Below are 18,930 nucleotides of genomic sequence, written 5' to 3'. Positions count from 1 at the left end.
GTTGACAAATTACGACAAATCGCGGTGATTCAACATCGTCGGCCCTGGTTGCCGGGGGACGGAGGCGGGGGAAGGGGACATTAGGGAGGGAGCGACATCGTGAGAGCCAAACTGACGGCAGCAGCCATCGCCCACACACACGCACACTCCACCACCCCCTTCACACAATGGAGCCCACGTGCCACGAGGATAAGAAGTTTCAATCCAGTTGGAAATTGTCCCCTTCGTCGAGCGGGCCGGCGAGGAAGGTTAGCCCCGTGAATCCTTACAATCGACCCGCCTTCGCGAGGACGTGGCCAAAGTGGCTGCGGCCGGACGACGACGTGGACGACAGCGAGGGCGACGTCGTTAGTGGTTTGCCGGAATTCGAGTGCGGCGTGTTCGCGAATTCCTGTATGGCCGCGTGCTCCTGCTGCCCCCGGGAAGCCCCGGAGCAGGAGCAGGAGGCGAGGACGCGCGGCTGCTGCCGGGAGGACTGGGCGAGAAAGGCGGCTTACCGGAAAATCAAAGAGCGCGTGGCGGCCGCCGTCAAAGTAATTTCTTTCCCCGGGATTAATTAGCGGCGCCTAACGATCTGCGTCCGGCGAACTCGACTGCTGCTGGTCCCTTTGCATTGTCGCTCGCTGGAATAATATCATACTCGCGCCTCATTAACGCATCGACGTGTCGACCTTGCAGAGGCACAAGGTATTCCTCATACGGGGCGAGCTGCCGAGGCTGAAGGAGGCGCTCGAGGCGCGGGGCTGGGTGCAGAAGTACGAGTCGACTAAAACGAGAATGCTGCCATACGGTTAGATTGTTTGCGGACGATAAAGTTGATGCGCGCCACCGGCGGAGAGGGAAAACGAGGGGCGAGGGGGGAAAGAGAATTTGTTGCCGCTGCTGAATTCGAACATTACCACTGCCTTCGCCGCCGCCGCCGCCGCCGCCAGTAGGCGGCTGGGGCGTCGGTAGCAGGATGAAATATCGTCGTTAATGTCCACTATTTTCTGTGCGCTTCGACGATTAGGTGCCGTGACTAACTTAGAAACTCGCTCCTTGAGCGATATCACGCGAGCGGACGGGACGCTGAACGAGAGGGCCGTGATCTTCGCTCTTTTGCGGGACAAGCAGCCCGACTTCATATGGGACTGCAGGAACGACTTCGTCGAGTGGCATCGCGGCCTGTCCAACTGCGTCCTGCTTAACAAATATCAGAGGCCATTCGTTTACACTTCCAAGGTACACCTGGCCTTGGGCCGACCTTGGGCTCCGCATCAGTCGAAATGACGCTTTTATGCTAATCCTTGTGAATACACCGTCAGTCTTGTGCGGTCAGTGGACTCGGGATATGTCGGATGACATATCTGTTGTTTTACCTTTGTGCAATTAACATTAGAACTGTTTAGCCGATTAACGCGACCTAGTTTCGCCAGAACGCTTGAAGTGGATGGATTATTGCAAAAATACAAGAGGACCAAAGCGGCCGAAATATTTGCTTCTCTCTTGGCCCCACTCAACATTTATTAAAAATAAAAATAAAAAAATCATCGTCATGTGAATTTTAAGCTATTTTCGCTGGTATAATTCTTACAAGAAGTTACAAACCGATCATTTCACCGCTTGGATTCATTAAAAATAATTAGATCTATTAAATATAATAGATTCAATTATTTTTAACGGACCTGAGCGGAAAATATTAGATCTATTAAAAATAAAAAATGCATCGTTATGTGAATTTTAAGCTACTTTAGTTAGCATAATTCTTACCAGAAATTACAAGATTAAAAATAATTAACTCTATTACAAATTAAATTAATAACATATCAAAAAATTAAAAATTAAATTGAAAATATATAAAAATCATTATCATCTATTAAACATAACAGATCTAATTATTTTTAATGGACCCAAGCGGAAAATATTAGATTTATTAAAAATAAAAAGATGTGTCGTTATGTGAATTTTTAGGTACTTTAATTTGTATAATTCTTATAAGAAATTACAAACCGGTCATTTTTCACCACCAGATCTTGTCATCCTTTTCTGCCCCCGCCTGCCGCCAATAAAGGCGGCATCTCGCGCAACGCTCGACAAATAAAACGAATCGTTGCGTGTGTATAGCTCGGAATGGCACGCTCACTAGAGGATGCATATTGGCTGTACGAGGAGAACGTGTCCGACGTGCTGTTTCCACGCAGCTACAACCCCGCCGAGAATCAGCGAGCCTTCCTGGAGGACTTTCGGCTGACCGCGGCCGCGGGCTTGCTCAAATGGTTCGTTCGCGAGATGAGCGTTGCTGAGGAACCGTCGATTCTCGCGAGCGATTCTAAACGGCGGACGATCCCAATCGCCCGCTTGGACTTCGCCGTGGACCGTTGCGAAGAGTTCGTCGTCATCGCGACGCACGAGGACATCGACGTAGAGGCCGATAATCAGCCTACTGAGCGCGAGTGGGACGTTTTTCTGGAGGATTACACGGCGGCGCTTCATCAGGGGGCCGGGATCGAGAGCTCATCCGAAGGATCCGAGCGTGTTCAGGTAATGGAACTGTGCGCATGCTTTACTTTGCTCCAGCGTTAATAGACGTGCGAAACTAATTGATGTATTCTCGTATCTATGAATATATTCATTGATTTAGCGCTGGATTATTGCGAGAAACACCTCTCTCCTCCGCTGCCCCTCCTCCATTTCCGAAAGGTTATTAATAATACAGTATATATTTGCACGCGAATAACTCGATCGTGTTTCGCTATGAAATATATACGGGTTGCTAAATTCCAAACATAACGGATCAGGTATTTCGAAAATTAAATGATATCGAGGTTTATTTCTTTTTTTTTTTGTTTAGATTGTATTGTCTCAAAGGGAAGACACATTTTGATAAAAATAAAGAAAATTAATTTTGGATGGAAGTGTAAAGGTAAAATAAAAAAATATAACGCTCTACACATGAGTGTATAGAAAATATTGAAATCCCTTAATATTTCGGAAAAAATATGTATTTTCGAAAAGAATATTCCATATTAAAATTGCAGGATTTTAAGTGACGTCTTACACAATAAAAGTAGTATGATCTTGAATTGACTTTTCAAGGTCACGTAAAAATTTGAAGTTAAAGATCTTCAAGATAATTTTTACGTGACCTTGACAAGATTATTCTAAGTCATACTAATTTTTTACTCCATAGTGTGTCATTTAAAACCCTATAACTTTTGTATGAAACATTTTTTCCGAAAATGCATATTTTTCGAAATATTAAGAGGTCTCAATACTCTCTGCACATCCGCTGTATATTTATTAAAAACCATAGGAAATGCAAACAAAAGTTTATATACATCATGTATTTTACTCAAGCTCCTCTTTTACTTCCTAGTTGATTGACTTCACCTTACGACACACCCTACATACAGGGTGTGTTTAAAAAAGGGGTTCAGGGCTTTAAGGGCAGATAATACTCAAAATGGAGAAAAAGTCTTACAAACATGATCGGAAAATTAATATTGTCGGAGTTATGAATAATTGAAGTAAGTCACTTACTCGTTTCTGGTGCTCACGAAGTTTATAAAAGATATTCTACGTGTCTTTCTCCCATTTCTACTTCATCTTGGCACCATAAAATTGTGAACTTTTTCAAAAATTCCTGACTCTGTTCCAACTACTTGACAGGCATTTTGTACTCTCTGATGTAATTCGTCTGTGTCATTTATCGGTGAAGAGTACACTATGCTCTCAAAAAGTCCCCAGAAAAAAAGTCCAGGGAATTTAAAGGGGATTATAAGTTTAGTTCACCTCATCCAATCTATCTTTCACCGAAAGACTTAAATTTAAATGTTCGAATGTCAAACTGTTAGAACAAAGCCGGGAATTTTTGAAGGAGCTTGCAATTCTGTGATACGAAGATGTGAAGCGTGTGTAGAAATAGCAAGACATGTAGAAAATCTTCTGTAATCATCAGAAACGAGAGTAGGTCAATTGCTGTAATTAAAATAGATAATATTACAATATTAGTAATAATACGACAATATTAATTCTTCGACTCGGGTTTATTAGGCCTTTCTTTTCCTCCTTCCTTTGTGAGTACTATCTGTCCTTAGAGACTTGAACGCTTTTTTCTCAACACCCTGTATATACGCATACAAGACGTTAAATTAATAGATCCATTAAGCGCGATAAAGAAAAGAAGTCGGGTCGATGAATTCTACAGAGCTGAATACTTTCGCGTGGAATGGCGGCCCATTGTGTATTTCTTGCATAGAATGCGATTTTTGTCATTGCGAGACACGGAAGCAAGGAAGAGAACGGGTTTCGTCGTTGCGCGCGTAACGTTCCAATTAAATCAGCAGCCGGCGGTTAATAGCGAGACGTCGTCAGAATTTCTCGTATTGGTGCTGCGTGTCTCGACGTCGCTCTCGTATCTCGTTCCATTTGCTCGGAGCGGTCCCGGCGTTTCTCCGCGCGCAAAATTCGCGCTTTCGCCGGAGCGCGGAATGCGCTCTTCTTTAACTCAGAAACGCATCACGTGCTGAACGATCGATTGGGCTAGAGTGGCGTGTTTATTTCGCGCTCCCCGGATTCGCGCTAATAATAGAAGCGATTACGAGGGTAGCGTAGGCAACAAAACCAAACTGTGTTAATTATTCAAGGGGTTCACGAAAACATCCTTAGATTAAACATGTTTCGGAGATGCTGCCGCGCGATACCACTAACTGCTTAACTGATGAAACAAAATGAAAGGGCTCGCGATAACGACGCGATAGGACGCCACGAGTACAAGGAGACTCGAGTGAGATTCTTAACTAATGTTTTTATCGTCGTTTTATCGCTACTTATCGGCTCTGACGGGCGGTTCCCCTCCGCTGGACGTTCCTCTCTCGCGCGTCTCGTGCGTAGCTCTGTATCCCGAGATTGCGAATTTTCATTACGGGCTGTCAAGTAGTTTGATCAATTAACGTCTCGTGGAAGAAAAAAGGGGAAGGAGGAGATGGCGTCACACGACGAGAAAGATGCCTTAGCTCGTTACATGGGCGACTCCGACGGCCCGCCCTATCGGGCGTAAATCAGACACGTCGAATACGTGCTTATCGCAGCCTCTATTTAGGTTACCGCCGGAAGCACTTCGGTCAAAGGAAGTGCGCAATTGACACGTATTCCGAGTTGTCCACGTAGCAGGCGGCAAACTTCACACGCGACCCAAACCCTCTTCTGGCGGCGCGCTGGCCGCACCGCTGAGGGTGGCTTCTTGAAATTCCCCCTTCTACGATCCTCTCTCTCTCTCTCTCTCTCTCTCTCTCTCTCTCTCTCCCCCCCTTGTCTATCCCTTACCCTTTCTCTTTCTTTCCCTCTCTCGTTTTTGCGATCCCCGTGCGATCGAGACGTTTCGCGATTTCATTAAATTAATTTCGCTCTGCCGACCGTCGAAATGTGGCTCCGACCGCCGACGAGATCCAATTCGCCGGCGGATGAATTTATTCGAACTTTCCGGAATTAAAGTCGATCCAGCACCGACGCGGCGACGGAGACGACGACGACGACGACAACGACGACGACGACGATGACGACGACGACGACGGCGTCGCCGCAACGAAACCTGATATTCCCGCATAAATCGATATCAATATCGCTCGCCATAGAGATGCCTCGAGAACGCCGTCGCGACTTTGGAGAAATTAAAGACGGTCGACCCGCAGTACGCGATGAGCGGCATGAGAGGCATCTGGATTCTGAAGCCCAGCGACCTATGCTGCGGCAATGGCATCGTTATATCTCACGATCTTGCGGACATTCTACGTAAGGTCGCCGAGAAGCCAAAAGACTACTACATCGTGCAGAAATACATCGGTACGGTTCTCGTAAGAAACAGGAAAAGAGGAAAACGAAGGAAGCGAGCGGGGAAAGAAAAAAAACACGTCAAGCCTGTCAACAGCCGAGCCTTTTGTATTTCAGAATGTCCCTTGCTGGTGAAAGAAACCAAGTTCGATATAAGGTTGTGGTACCTGGTAACGAGCACCTTCCCTCTGACGATATGGATTTTCAAGTAATTTGCGTCGCATTTAACTCGAGTCGAAAGGAAGCTCGTCATTTTTTGGATCCTTTTCTCTACGAGTGAAATCAGATTTATTCGGAAGCTTATATTAAAAGATCAGCATGACCGGTATCTAAGCTTGCCAGATGCCCTCCTTTGTAAAGGATAGTCTTTCTTCCTAGCCAAAATTTTTATGTTCTACCGAGGACGCTATTTGTCTTTCTCTATCGCATCGAAGGAGTTTTCCTTTTCTGCTTGCCAGATGTGCTGCTATAGTGACTTACCATAGTCACTATCTGGTAACATTTTTGTCGATATACTTTTGTCAATAATATAAATGTATTGGATCGGCCAAAGAGTAATGTCGGAACAAGTAATCGTGTGGAACCCAAATATTACATCTGGAATATCTGGAATACAAAGCTGATGCAAATAACTCTCGTGTGGTATAACGTGGATTATTTTCAACTGGAAATTTAATCATTATCAATTTTGATAGGTCTGTTAGAACATTTATCACCGGTAGGACTAAAACTTCCAATACAGAATTTTTTGAATTATCTTAGTACCCTTCTTTCATTCACAGCACCGTCGATATGTACATCAGGAATCTTATTGTTGTTTGTACCGCATTTTTATTTTTGCAGAAATAAAAAGCATACCCTAACAGCACAGATGTCTGGAGGACGCCCAGAGTACGTCTTGAAGACATCCTGGGGATGTTTCTTCATCCTCAGGATGTCCTTAGGACGTCCCCAGGAGAACATGTGCTACCTGGGTAATTACACAAGAATACATTTTCTTGTTGTTCATCTTTAAATCAAAATAAGTAGTAAAAAAATTTAACAAATATAATCAACTTTTTTTTAAATTACATGTTAATATCTCAGACTTTTAGACTATACACGCGTTTTATAGGATACAAGGACCTTTTGTTTTAAAAACAGCAGAAATTATCTCTTACGGAAAAATTCGATATTACTTATTGACCAATCCAATAAAATACATATATGAAATGTATAATATACGCAATTTAAAATTGACGCTCGGAAAGACGACAGACGTATTTCATCTGACGATCTTTCGTTTTTAGTTATCAAAATTTTCAATCGTCCTTTCCCACCAGTTTACAAATCTGATAACCTTACCAGTATTTTAAATTTGCAGGTAATATAGACGAGGAGTTGGGCATGTTAGATAGAGTTGTAGGACGCTAGTTTTTGTCCCTATCGTTCGAGTCTAGAGTTGCCAAATGTCCCATTTCCAAGAAAGATCGTCCTCCTTTCTAGTCAAGATTTGCCAAAATTTTTATGTTTTGCCAAAAACACTACTAGTCTTTCCTTACCGCATCGAAAGAGTTTTTTTTGCTTGCTAAATGTGCTGCCATAGTGACTTATCATAGTCACTAGCTAGTAACATTTTTGTCAATCCTCTCTCTGTTCTGTCTGTTTTTGTCAATATATTTTTATCAATAATACATACATATGAAATACATATATAAAATGCATTTATTACATATGCAGTTGAAAATTGACGTTCAAAAAGATAACAGACACATTCCACCTGACGACCTTTTCGTTTTTTAGTCATCAAAATTTTCAGCCATCCTCTATCAGTTTACACATCTACAGATTTTTTACAAATTTAACAACCCTACCAGTATCTTAAGTTTACAGCTAATACAGGGAAGAAGTTGGACATGTTAGATGAGTTATAGGCCGCTAGTTTTTGTCCCTATCACTCGAGTCTAGTGTTACCATAGTGACTTATCATAGTATCATAGTATCACTAGCTAGTAACATTTTTGTAAGTATATTTTTATCAATAATATATACATGTGAAATACATATATGAAATGTATAACATATGCAGTTAAAAATTGACGTTCAAAAAGATAGTAGACGCATTCCACTTGACGATTTTTTTCGTTTCTTAGTTATCAAAATTTTTTACCGTCCTTCCTCATCAGTTTAGAAATCTGACAACTCTACCAGTATCTTAAGTTTGCAGCTAATACAGGCGAGAAGTTGAGCATGTTAGATGAGTTATAGGACACTAGTTTTTGTCCTTATCGCTCAACTCTAGAATTGCCAGATGTCTCCCTCCAAGAAAGATTATCCTTCTTTGTTGCCTTCTTTGTTGCTTTGTTTGCCAAAATTTTTATATCCTGCCAAACACTATTAGTCTTTCCTTACCGTATCGAAGGAGTTTTTCCTTTTTGCTTGCCAGATGTGCTGCCATAGTGACTCATCATAGTTACTAGCTAGTAACATTTTGGTCAATATACTTTCATCAATAACATATACATATGAAATACATATATGAAATGTACGAGTACGTATAACAGTCGAATGCAGTTGAAAATTGACGTTCGGAAAGGTAATAGACGCATTCCACCTGACAATCTTTTCGTTTTTTAGTCATCAAAATTTTCGGCCGTCTTTCTTTATCAATTTATAAATCTGGCAACCCTACTAGTGTCTTAAGTTTGCATCTAATACAGACGTGAAGTGGGAAAGGTTAGGTGAGCTATAGGGCGCCAGTTTTCATCACGTCATCCAGGAAGTTTGCTGAGAATGGAACAGGAGAAATGCCTAGCATCCTAAATACTGTTGCAACGTGGATGCAACAGTATTTAGGTCTACTGTGCGAAGATTAATTTTACACCGATAGTAGAATCCTATTATGGCGTCAAAGGCTTCTCAGTTCTTATCGACTATAAACCAAGTGCTTTGTACTTCCAGAATGATGTGACTGCATTCGGATTCGAATGAGGCTACTAGGTGTTTGTGAAAGTTCGTAAGGATCAAATAGATGGCTGTAGCAGCGGCTTAATAATTGTTTTCCTTCAAGCTGTTCTTTAGATTTCAAATGTTGATCATACTCAATCGGAGTTGACTACAATTTATAGTTACGAATAAAACGTGATTGAAGATGGAACCGGATAAAATTAACTTCGCCGCTGCATGTTTTGCCACTTTAATCGAGATGAAACTACTGCAACAACTAAAAGACTGATTTGTGAGACCTATGGAGGAAGTATCGTGTCCGCTGGGGTTGTCTGTGAGAAGTAGTTTAAAAGTTTAGTAATGATGACTACAATGTCAACGATAAGCCACGTTCTGGTCGTCCAAACGAGAAGAACGAATTGGAAGCATTGCTCAACGAAAACTCGGGCCAAATATTAAAAGAGCTCGCAGGGCAGCTTGAAATTGATGAATCAACAGTATCCCTCCATTTGGAAGCGATGAGAAAGATCCAGAAGGAAGCAGGATGGCTTCCTTATAAACTCTCTGCAAACACGATTACAAACCGGTTTACAACGTTTTTCATTGTTTGCCAGGCACGAAAAAAGAGTTGTTTGTGGCGAATAGTTACGGCTGATGAAAAGTCGATCTATTTTGATAATCCTAAACGCGGAAAGTCATGAGTTGACTCCAGCCAACTATCGACATCCACAACAAAACGCATCACGGTTATAAAAGTCTCTTGTATGTCTGGCGGGAGATTGCTACGTCAACAAATATGGCGTTTGAATCGATTCATAAGGGAAAAACGTCCTCGAATAGCCGCGAGTTGACGCAAAGTTATCCTGCTTCACGACAACACCTGCTTCAGATCGCATGTCGCTGTTGCGTCTACAGTGACATTGAAAAGTTCTACCGCACTCAGCGCACTTCAGATATCGCCCAATCTGATTCTCATCTATTCAGATCGATGCAGTACGGTCTATCTGATGATGCACTGTTTCAAAATGCTGAAGAGATGAGAAAACGAATTGACTAGTGAATTGTCTTAAAAAATGCGTCATTTTATCGGTGCGGGATAAAGCTATTACCCAAAAGATAACAATAATAATAAAAAAGAATTTATTATAATAATTTATTATAATAATTTATAATAATAAAAAAGAATTTATTAGCACAGCGAGAGTTAGTATATGCAGAGCAGAAGAGAAGAAACGCACACAAAAAACGCTGCCAAAGGTTAAACATCAGCAAAAATGCTGCTATTAACGCCCAACCTGAGGCAAAAGCGTTATTAATAGCAACGCGGCCAGTACTTTGATTAAAATATTATATGTCACCTCGTGATTAATATATAAAAAGAGCTTTAATATCATACGAACTTTTGCAAGCACCTAATATTGAGTGCTGTCAGCAAGTCATAATAGGGCATATTAAGTAGTGATATAAGTAATAATAATAATAGTATTATTAAATGATAGCATATTTATTATGCATAGTTAAAAGGTAATGACTGAAATGTGCAGGGCCATATTTAAGAACAAGCAGAATAGGTATTAACAAAAACATAGTTAATAGAACCGAATGATCGCCTTATCGAGGTCTAAAGATATCGTGAATTTTTAAAAACAAGGCGAAAGTCAATTTTTCTGACAAAAAATTTCAAGATTCCAAAAGTAGGAATTCTTCTACACATCCTGTAAAAAACTTTCTTAATAACTTTTGATCAAGACAAACAAATAATTCTAATTATATTTGAACCGTAGAGAAAAGGATCCAGAAACCGTAAAAAATGGTTACTCTTCCTTAGTTTTACGTTAACATGCAAATTCTGTTGCATTTGAAGAATCAACAAAAATTTTCAAAATCTAGTACTATCTAGTACTCTAGGGCGTCTCATTTTAATTGCATCTCGATTAATATCGCAAAATGTTAGGGTGAAAAAATGTTTTAGACAAAAGTGGTTTAGCCTGAAGAGGACATAAAACAGCAATATCATTTTTACAAATGGCGCCACTTTCGAGATGTTCACTGAATGTTACTTTTCTTAAGTGGAAACCCCAATTTTTTTTATCATATCCTTTTCTACCAATTTGAACAACTTTTGTTTGTTTTGTTTTTTATTTGTCTAATATTTTTTGAAAAATTTAAGGAAAATTTGATGATTTTTTCAAGATTTAGTTTATGATATTTTGGTAACTATTCATTGGTGTACCAGTCTTTTTTTACTCTATTTGGTCTCAAGAATATACACAGCACACTTTATCTCAGAGATGTCCGACAGATATCATTCTGGGATACTGCATCTTAAAGATAAACAAATGTCCGCTGTTTTAGATCCTATCCCTTTTAGTAACTTTCAGTTCCTAGATATCCCTTTTAGTAACTTTCAGTTCCTTTTTAGAAACTCTTAGTTTTTAAAAATTGATACTAAAAGAGATATCCGTAGGATATCCATAGGATCTAAAATAACGGATATTTGTATGTTTCCAGGATATTGTTGTAGGACCTTGAGATAAAGGGTGCTGTGTGGGTAGGTACTGTTACAATAATGCTTTAACTTTTATTAACTTATTAACTTTTGGAAATTTCAGAATCATCAAATTAACAAAAGTTAGGGCACTATTGTAACAGTATATTTTTGAGACTAAATAAAATAAAAACGTCCACCAAAGTACTACTTTTCATCTGACAAATAGTTATCGAGATATCGTAAGCTATATCTTAAAAAAATTACCAAGTTTTCCTGAAATATCTCAAAATATATTAGATAATAATTCAGACAAAAGTTGTCCAAATTAATTGATAGAAAAAGATCAAGATATAATAAAAAAATTGGGGTTTTCATTTAGGAAAAATGATAGTCACACATCTCGAATATCTCGAAAATAGCGCCATCTGAAATACACAATGAAAATAGGACACCCTGTATAAATTGTCTTACCTTGATGTTGCGAATGATTTTTTATTCCTCCATGTGGAGTCTTAAAAAAAATTTATTTCATAATTATTTGATACAATTTATATAGTTATTTTTCAATATTCTATTTGTACGTTTATCCTTCGTTCCAATTACTAATTACACAATTTGTTCAGTTGCACACAAATAAAATATATGAATTAAGTAATTTATTTGTAATAAATTAAACATGCAGCAAAGAGATTAACAGGTAAATGAGTAAGAGAAGCAATACATTTCTATTTCTTGACATTCTTTTTTCTTTTCGGTATCAAAAATCTCAATAGAATTTTAATCTTTTAAAAGAGCTGATAAAGAAGGAGAAGAAAAAGAAATAAAGGAAGGAGGGAAAGTAAAGATAACAGTGTTGTGTCCAATGATGTTATGTTTACCAATAAAAATTTGAATGTCGTACAATAACAAGACAAAGAAAAATGGAAAAGAAATTTACGTTGATAAACGCAAAAGATATTAAACTCGTAACTCGAGGAAAGTATTATGAGACATAAAATAACCGATTCTTGCAAGAGTCACATTAGATTATCAAGTCGTATAGTTGTAGATTATTTAGAAGCTTGAATTGAGAACATATTTATACCTTCGTTTTTATATGGACTACGATCGTATGTAATTCAGCTCTTCGGATAAATATTTTTTGAAATGAGATGACACAATAATAAGTACAGGTACAGATCGACGGATAATCGCAAATTCATAAAGCGACAATTACTTGACATGTGATGACCGATTGTGAACACTGGCTTAAATTCCATTCCTTAGCCATCTTTTCATCCTCTGTAAATTCGCCAAATGTCACATCACATTAGTTTCGTTTCACTCGGCCGAGGATAATTCTCGAGCACTCGAGGACGATCCACATGTCTCCGCAATTCCCACAACGCAAGTCCCACAAAATTCGCGCTTATAATCGCGAGTTTCGTTCTCTCTCTCCCTCTCTCTCTCTCTCTTTCTCCATCTAGGGAAGCGCTCCTCCGCTTCAGCTCGCAACCGTACACCTTCTCGACTTACCACGAGTCGATCCACATTTGTAACACCGCCATTCAAGAGAAGTACGACGACGAGCGAAGACGCAGGCAGCGTCGCAGGCAGGACAGCCCCGAGGAGCCCGCCAGCAGATCGCTACGCGACCAAGGATGGGACTGCGAGAAGCTGAACGAATATTTGAAGTAATCTCTCTCCCTCCCTCCCTCCCTCTCCCGCTCTCCGTTACGCGAGACGTTTCGATTATCCATTCGTCACACCGGGCCGGCCGTCCGCGGCCTCCCCGGGGGCATTCCGAGGAAATTGATAGGACCCGTGTGCAAATACGCCTTCTCCGGGAGCAGCCGAAGGCGCACGCGTTCGCGCTTGTCCGAGGACGTTTTCCAGCGCTCCTTTCGCCCCAACGACGATAATGGCTCCGCCGTAGCCGGGCTCTTGCCATTCCCTCGGATGACAAATCGAATGGGATTTTTCGATGACGCGACGTATATTCGACGGCCGAGTAATTGCGCATAAAGCGGAAATATATTATCCACGATGTGTTATCCGGTGCGGGGAGGGAGGGGGGGAGGGGGAAACGGGGCCCCCGATCGGTGCGTCGGTGTTGGTGGCCGCCACGTCCTTACGATCACTCGGGACAAGTCTGGGAATGCATTCGCCATCGAGAGAGCCCCGTTCCATTTCGACGATAATGACTCCGCTACGGTTATCTTTGTCGTCGCGGCGCTGCCAGATGGCGTCTTAATGACGCTCGGATATCGGGAATTAGAGCGACTCGCCAGAGCCGCCGATCAAGCGGAAGTGTTTCATTATTCCTGTGCGTATATGCGCGTATATCCCCCATCTCCATCCCCGGACTCGAGAGCGCGTAATGATGTAACATTCAGCACCAGCAGAGCCCGTTCTGCGACGTCTTCGGCGTATCAGTACCTCGTGTTTGTTGAAGTGCGTGTGAGTAATTCCGCTCGTACTTTTTAATGACGTTCTCATGCACGTATATGAGGAGTGATGAAAAAGTTGGTGCAATTTTTGAAATTGCCACGCTACATCCGTCCGATTGATAAACTTTTTCTCCGTCATGTTGGTACACCTTGACATCTGTCTCAATGTATAGCTACATTGCTCGACTAGAAATTTTCATCAGATACGCCTGATATTGACAAGGACTTAATAGATGAGTGAAAGGTAATCCTAATTAAATCAGACCTTACAATGTCCTGATGACAAATGAGTAAGGAAGACTTTTATAAAGTTATAATGATTGAATCCACATCAGGACTTTAATGTAACAATCTAGTGTATCATACAAGAAGGTTTAGTTGATCTTTGTCGGGATCCTTATTCATTGTATCTAATGTGGCTTGCCTTATCAGATTTTAACGAGGTACAATTGATTATCCTTTTCCCTTAACAGTCAGTAAAAATAGCCATAAAACAACATTGGATTTTTTTGGATTTGTTTTAAACTATTTTACTGTTTGGAGATTAACTATTATAATATTTCGTTAAAAATCTAAAAAGCAACCATAGAATCACACACACACACACACACACACTGATTCGCTAAAATATATAGCATCAGTCATCGCATATCTAATACTGTTACGTTATTCAATATTTATTTATTCAATGTTAATATGTAATAATGTTCTGCGAATTCTACAAGAATATATTATACAGGGTGTATAAAAATTATCGAAACCCCTTAATATCTCGGAAAATACGCATTTTAGAAAAGAATGTTTCACACAAAGTTAATAGGGTTTTATAAGGCGCATTACATGGCAATATTATTATGACTTTGAATAGCGTTGTCAAGATCACATGAAGGTCATTTTAAATTTCTTAAATGGAACCTGTTTTTCATTACATTGTACACATTGACATTCCTGTAGCTTATCTCGAGAACTTTCCAAAACACTATAATTAAATGTTTTTTTTTCATTCAGATGTGTATGCACGCACACATAAAAGAGGTGTAAATCCGATCTCCACACGGTACACCTTAGGTAATGCTAATGCCGGCGGTACTGCAACTTTTAAGTCTTGTAACTCGAAAAATATCTAACGAAAAAACATTTAATTGTAGTGTTTATTTTCAGAAAGCCTTCGAGATAAGCTACAAGAATATATAATGAAAAATAGGGAGATTCATTTAAGAAATTTAAGATGACCTTCACGTAACCTTGACAACGCTATTCAAGGTCATAATAATATTACCAAGTAATGCGCCTTATAAATATTAAATGTTCGAACTGTTGACCATTAACATCTAAACATTTATTAATTCTTTTTACAAAACTTTGCCTAACTTCAAATAACATATATATGTATATATATCAGATATATATATATATATATATATATATATATCAAGACCATGGGATAAATTTTTAGTCGGGTGAATGCGTATTTTAGATTTGACAGCCAATTAAAGTTGTGTCGGCGATTTTTTAATTCTTTACAACGAGCGGTCTCAAAAATATGCATTGAGTTTTGTGTAAAAACTGAAATAAAGTACTGCAAAGTAGTGGAAATGTTGCAGAAGGCTAGTCTGTGCGTGAACGAGTGGTTCACGTGCTACAAACGCTTGCAACAGAGGTCGTGAATCAATTGAGAATGATGGTAGAGTTGAAAGACCCAGCCCGTCAGTCACCGATGAAAAAAAGTGGAAGAAGTTAAGAAAAAAATTCTTGATAACGATTATCGAATCACTATCATAAAAGTTATTGAGGAAGTTGGTGTTTTTATGTTGTTCGTACAAAGCGATTTTTTCATAACGTTTTGGCCATGAGACGCAAATGGCAGCGAAATTTCTTTCGAGATTGTTGAATTTTGAAAAGAAAAACTGTAAAAAAGTTGTTCGGGAAAAGATAGATGAAGATGGTCTTTTTTCTCTTCCCAAATATGAAAAAGACCATGAAAGGACAATCTTTCTTGTGACCATTGAAGACATAAGAGCAAAATCACGCTGGAGAAGCTAAAGGCTATACCAAGAGATCTGTTACGATTCTCAGATTAGAAGAAAATGATAGAAGCGAACAACTCACCCAATTACAATTAATCGCACCTCCTGAAAATACGAAATTATTCGCGTGAGCAGACCCGACACGAAATTTCATGTCAAAAAGTAAAATGACACAACAAAATATGTTTGACTGACGCTGACTTATTACACCAGCGTTACAGCAGTGCAGCTAAAAAAAACACATCAAAGAACAGTGATGAAGAGAAACTATTTCCACACACAATGGATAATTTAATAATAGTAATAATAATAAATATCGATATTGATATTAATATTAATAATAATTTAATAATATTCTTTTCTGTTTCTCCGTAATATTCATTTTATTTATTTTATTCCATTTTTGTAATGATTAACTGAAAGTATTAATCACCACGATAAGCGGTTGTCAACAACAAACATTTTCCAGATATAACTTCCCTTTGTTAACAAATTTGTTGTAAGCTTAACCTTTACTGGCGCTATTAGCGAATCGGCTGCGTTCGTTTTGCACGAAAACGTCCAAAGTGAACGCAGCCCTCGTGAAAATGTGAGATCACCATAACCGCAACAGCTTGGTTACTTTACATTTTCACTCGACAGTTTTGTTATTGAGTGACTAATGTCACGTGAAATGCTAATGCAGAAAGTTAGTAAATTTATCCGAACATCACAATAGACCCTCAGAAACTGCATTTCAGAAGTGTTTAAAAATCTAGAAAAAACAGCAATATAAATGTATTATTAGAAGTATAATTTAATTTTGAGGTTTTTTTTTCAAAAACTGTTTTACTTACAACAAACAAGATAATGAACGAATATCTTAATCAAAATATTTTCTACAACTTTTTCCCATTTTTCTAGCAAGAGACGGATTCTGCGACGATAAAAAGATTCTTTTCTGAAGTTGATACAATTTTCAATAATTTTTTGTACTTGCTCCAAGTTATGAAACTATGTATCCTCTAGAGTATGTTGCATCGACCAGAACACGTGATAATCGGATGAAGCAATGCCTGAAGAATACGCCTGGAGAATATGTGGTAAGACTTTCCATTCCAGCTCTAATGGCGTTTGCTTCAGTGATAAAACGTACAACATGAGGTCGAGCATTGTCGTGAAGAAGGGTCATTTTACGTCGCTTACTCGCAATTGGTGATCGTTTTTGGTCCAATGCTCACTTCAATTTGTATAATTGTTGTCAATAACAATCAACGGTGACAGTTTCATTCGGATTTAACAGTTCATCGTACACACACCTTTTAGACCCACCAAATACGCAGCAATATCTTTGAACCGTGAATATTGCGCCTCGAAGTGGACGTTGCTGGTTGGCCAAGATCAACCTATGATTTTTTTCATTTGGAATTATCGAAATAGATCCATTCTTTATCCTCAGTAATAATTCGATACAAAAACTCTTCATTTTTTGTCTGACGATCAAAGAAATGCAAATGTTCAACCGGTTCGCAATGACATTATTCGATAATTTATGTGGAACCTATATCTCTTCTTTGTGAATCTTTCCCATATTATATAAACGTTTAGTAACTGTTGTACGATCAACATTTAATGCTCTGGCAAGTCCTAAAGTGGATTGTGCTGGATTTTCGTCCAATAAGTCTTGCAAATCTTCATTTTCAAGTTTTTTTTGTCGTCCTGAGCGATCTTTGTCGTTAACATTAAAATCACCACTTTTGAATCGTCTAAACCAATATTCACATGTCTTAATTGATGGAGCAACAGCATTACAAGTTTCTATCAGAATTGTACTGTATGACCTTCAGTGTTGCCGTTTTCTTCTGATTAAAAGACAAAAGCAACGCGTGTCAAAAATGCTTTTTAGGAAGCTTCATTTTTAGAATGATATAAAATTAACACGATTTTTACAGCGTCTATTGTTAGTAAATGGCTAAGTATCATGGATTAATATTAAAGCATTAAGAAACAATGGCTGTGACTGGAATGTCTTCGACAAAACTGACACTAGTGCCACCTCTTGCGAAACCCTCAAAACGAAATCACACCCCTAATATCACACTCCTAATATATCCGAGATGGAAACTTTTTTGAAGAGGGTAGTACACATATTGAAAGAAATACTCTTTTGTAATTTCAAAAATTGCATCAATTTTTTGGTCAAACCCCGTATATACTCTCGTTCGTCGCTGCTTGATTTTGACGCTGCGCTTCACTTGTCAGCATAATGCGTCGTGTTACTTTCGGTAACAGCCCGGCCGTTTGGAGAAAGCGCCATTCAACGGACGTTGAACAAAACCGCGAGCACAATTACCGTGCCGACGCAACCACGTGTAGCGCAAAATATGAAAAATTCCAATATTTTTTGTCGCGCGCGTGCAGGGGTGGGAGCTAATCGAAGCGCTGCTACGCGCGTGGTTATTCGACACCATAGTTTATTTACAATAATTACACTTCGATGGAGTACGAGCTTTCGTTTTGATTATTGACGCTGAATGGCACTTTCTATTAGATGTTTTGCCGCAAATGTTTCAATTCACCGCGCTCAACCAAAACTTTCCCCGGCGAGGGGAATTTTTCCTCTCTCTCTCTTTCTCTCTCTCTCTCTCTCTCTCTCTCTCTCTCTCTCTCTCTTCATCGCACGCGCAGTGCGTTTCGTTCGATCCCCTTTGTTAATCGTAATTAAACAGAGGGACTTAAATCGCCTTTGTCCACGTGCGTCATCGCGCGTCTCGCATTCCCGGACGGGAACGGGGGGGGGGGAGGGAAGTCCAAATTGCAGTTACCCGTTTTTGACGTGGCATTGAGCAGGACTCTCTGCCACAGCTTTTAGCGGAACAAAACGTTCCTCGGTATTGCATTCCAGCCGATATGTAATTCTACTGTTTGAATTTATACGCTAATGTCGCTCTAGGGTTTACGCGCTATCCATTTATTCTTTGTGTTCGCGTAACACGTCATGCAACTCCATTATTTTCAATCAGCTTTCAACGCGAAAGGCAGACAAAGAATCCGACATTTTGGAGCCGGAGTGTGCCCACGGTACTCCGTCGTGCTCCAAAGCAGAAGGAATTTATTCGATCGCGCGTGCGCACACACACACACACACACACACACACACACACACACACATACACACGGCTCGCTCGCTCATCCGCGAGCCGCGAGCAAACGTGTCGCCCTAATTTCGCGAGATAAATCGGAATAAACGCGAATCGCTCTCTCGCAGATC

General features: G+C 39.8%; 1 protein-coding gene across 1 annotated transcript; it reads left to right on the top strand.

The window, feature by feature from the left end:
- Nucleotides 1–167: 167 nt before the first annotated feature.
- Nucleotides 168–7,221, top strand: LOC105184180 (tubulin glycylase 3A-like). Its single transcript, XM_025302017.1, has 8 exons — nt 168–533; nt 679–790; nt 1,010–1,221; nt 2,104–2,520; nt 5,613–5,820; nt 5,926–6,016; nt 6,652–6,782; nt 7,172–7,221. Exons 1-8 carry the CDS (start codon nt 168–170, stop codon nt 7,219–7,221), a joined length of 1,587 nt encoding a protein of 528 aa, XP_025157802.1.
- The last annotated feature ends 11,709 nt before the right edge of the window (nt 7,222–18,930 follow it).

The sequence above is a fragment of the Harpegnathos saltator genome, unplaced genomic scaffold, assembly GCF_003227715.2.
Source record: "Harpegnathos saltator strain DR-91 unplaced genomic scaffold, Hsal_v8.6 scaffold462, whole genome shotgun sequence".
Classification (NCBI taxonomy): domain Eukaryota; kingdom Metazoa; phylum Arthropoda; class Insecta; order Hymenoptera; family Formicidae; genus Harpegnathos; species Harpegnathos saltator.
The sequence above is the reverse complement of the archived record's forward strand: the minus strand, read 5'-3'. Positions and strand labels throughout refer to the sequence as shown.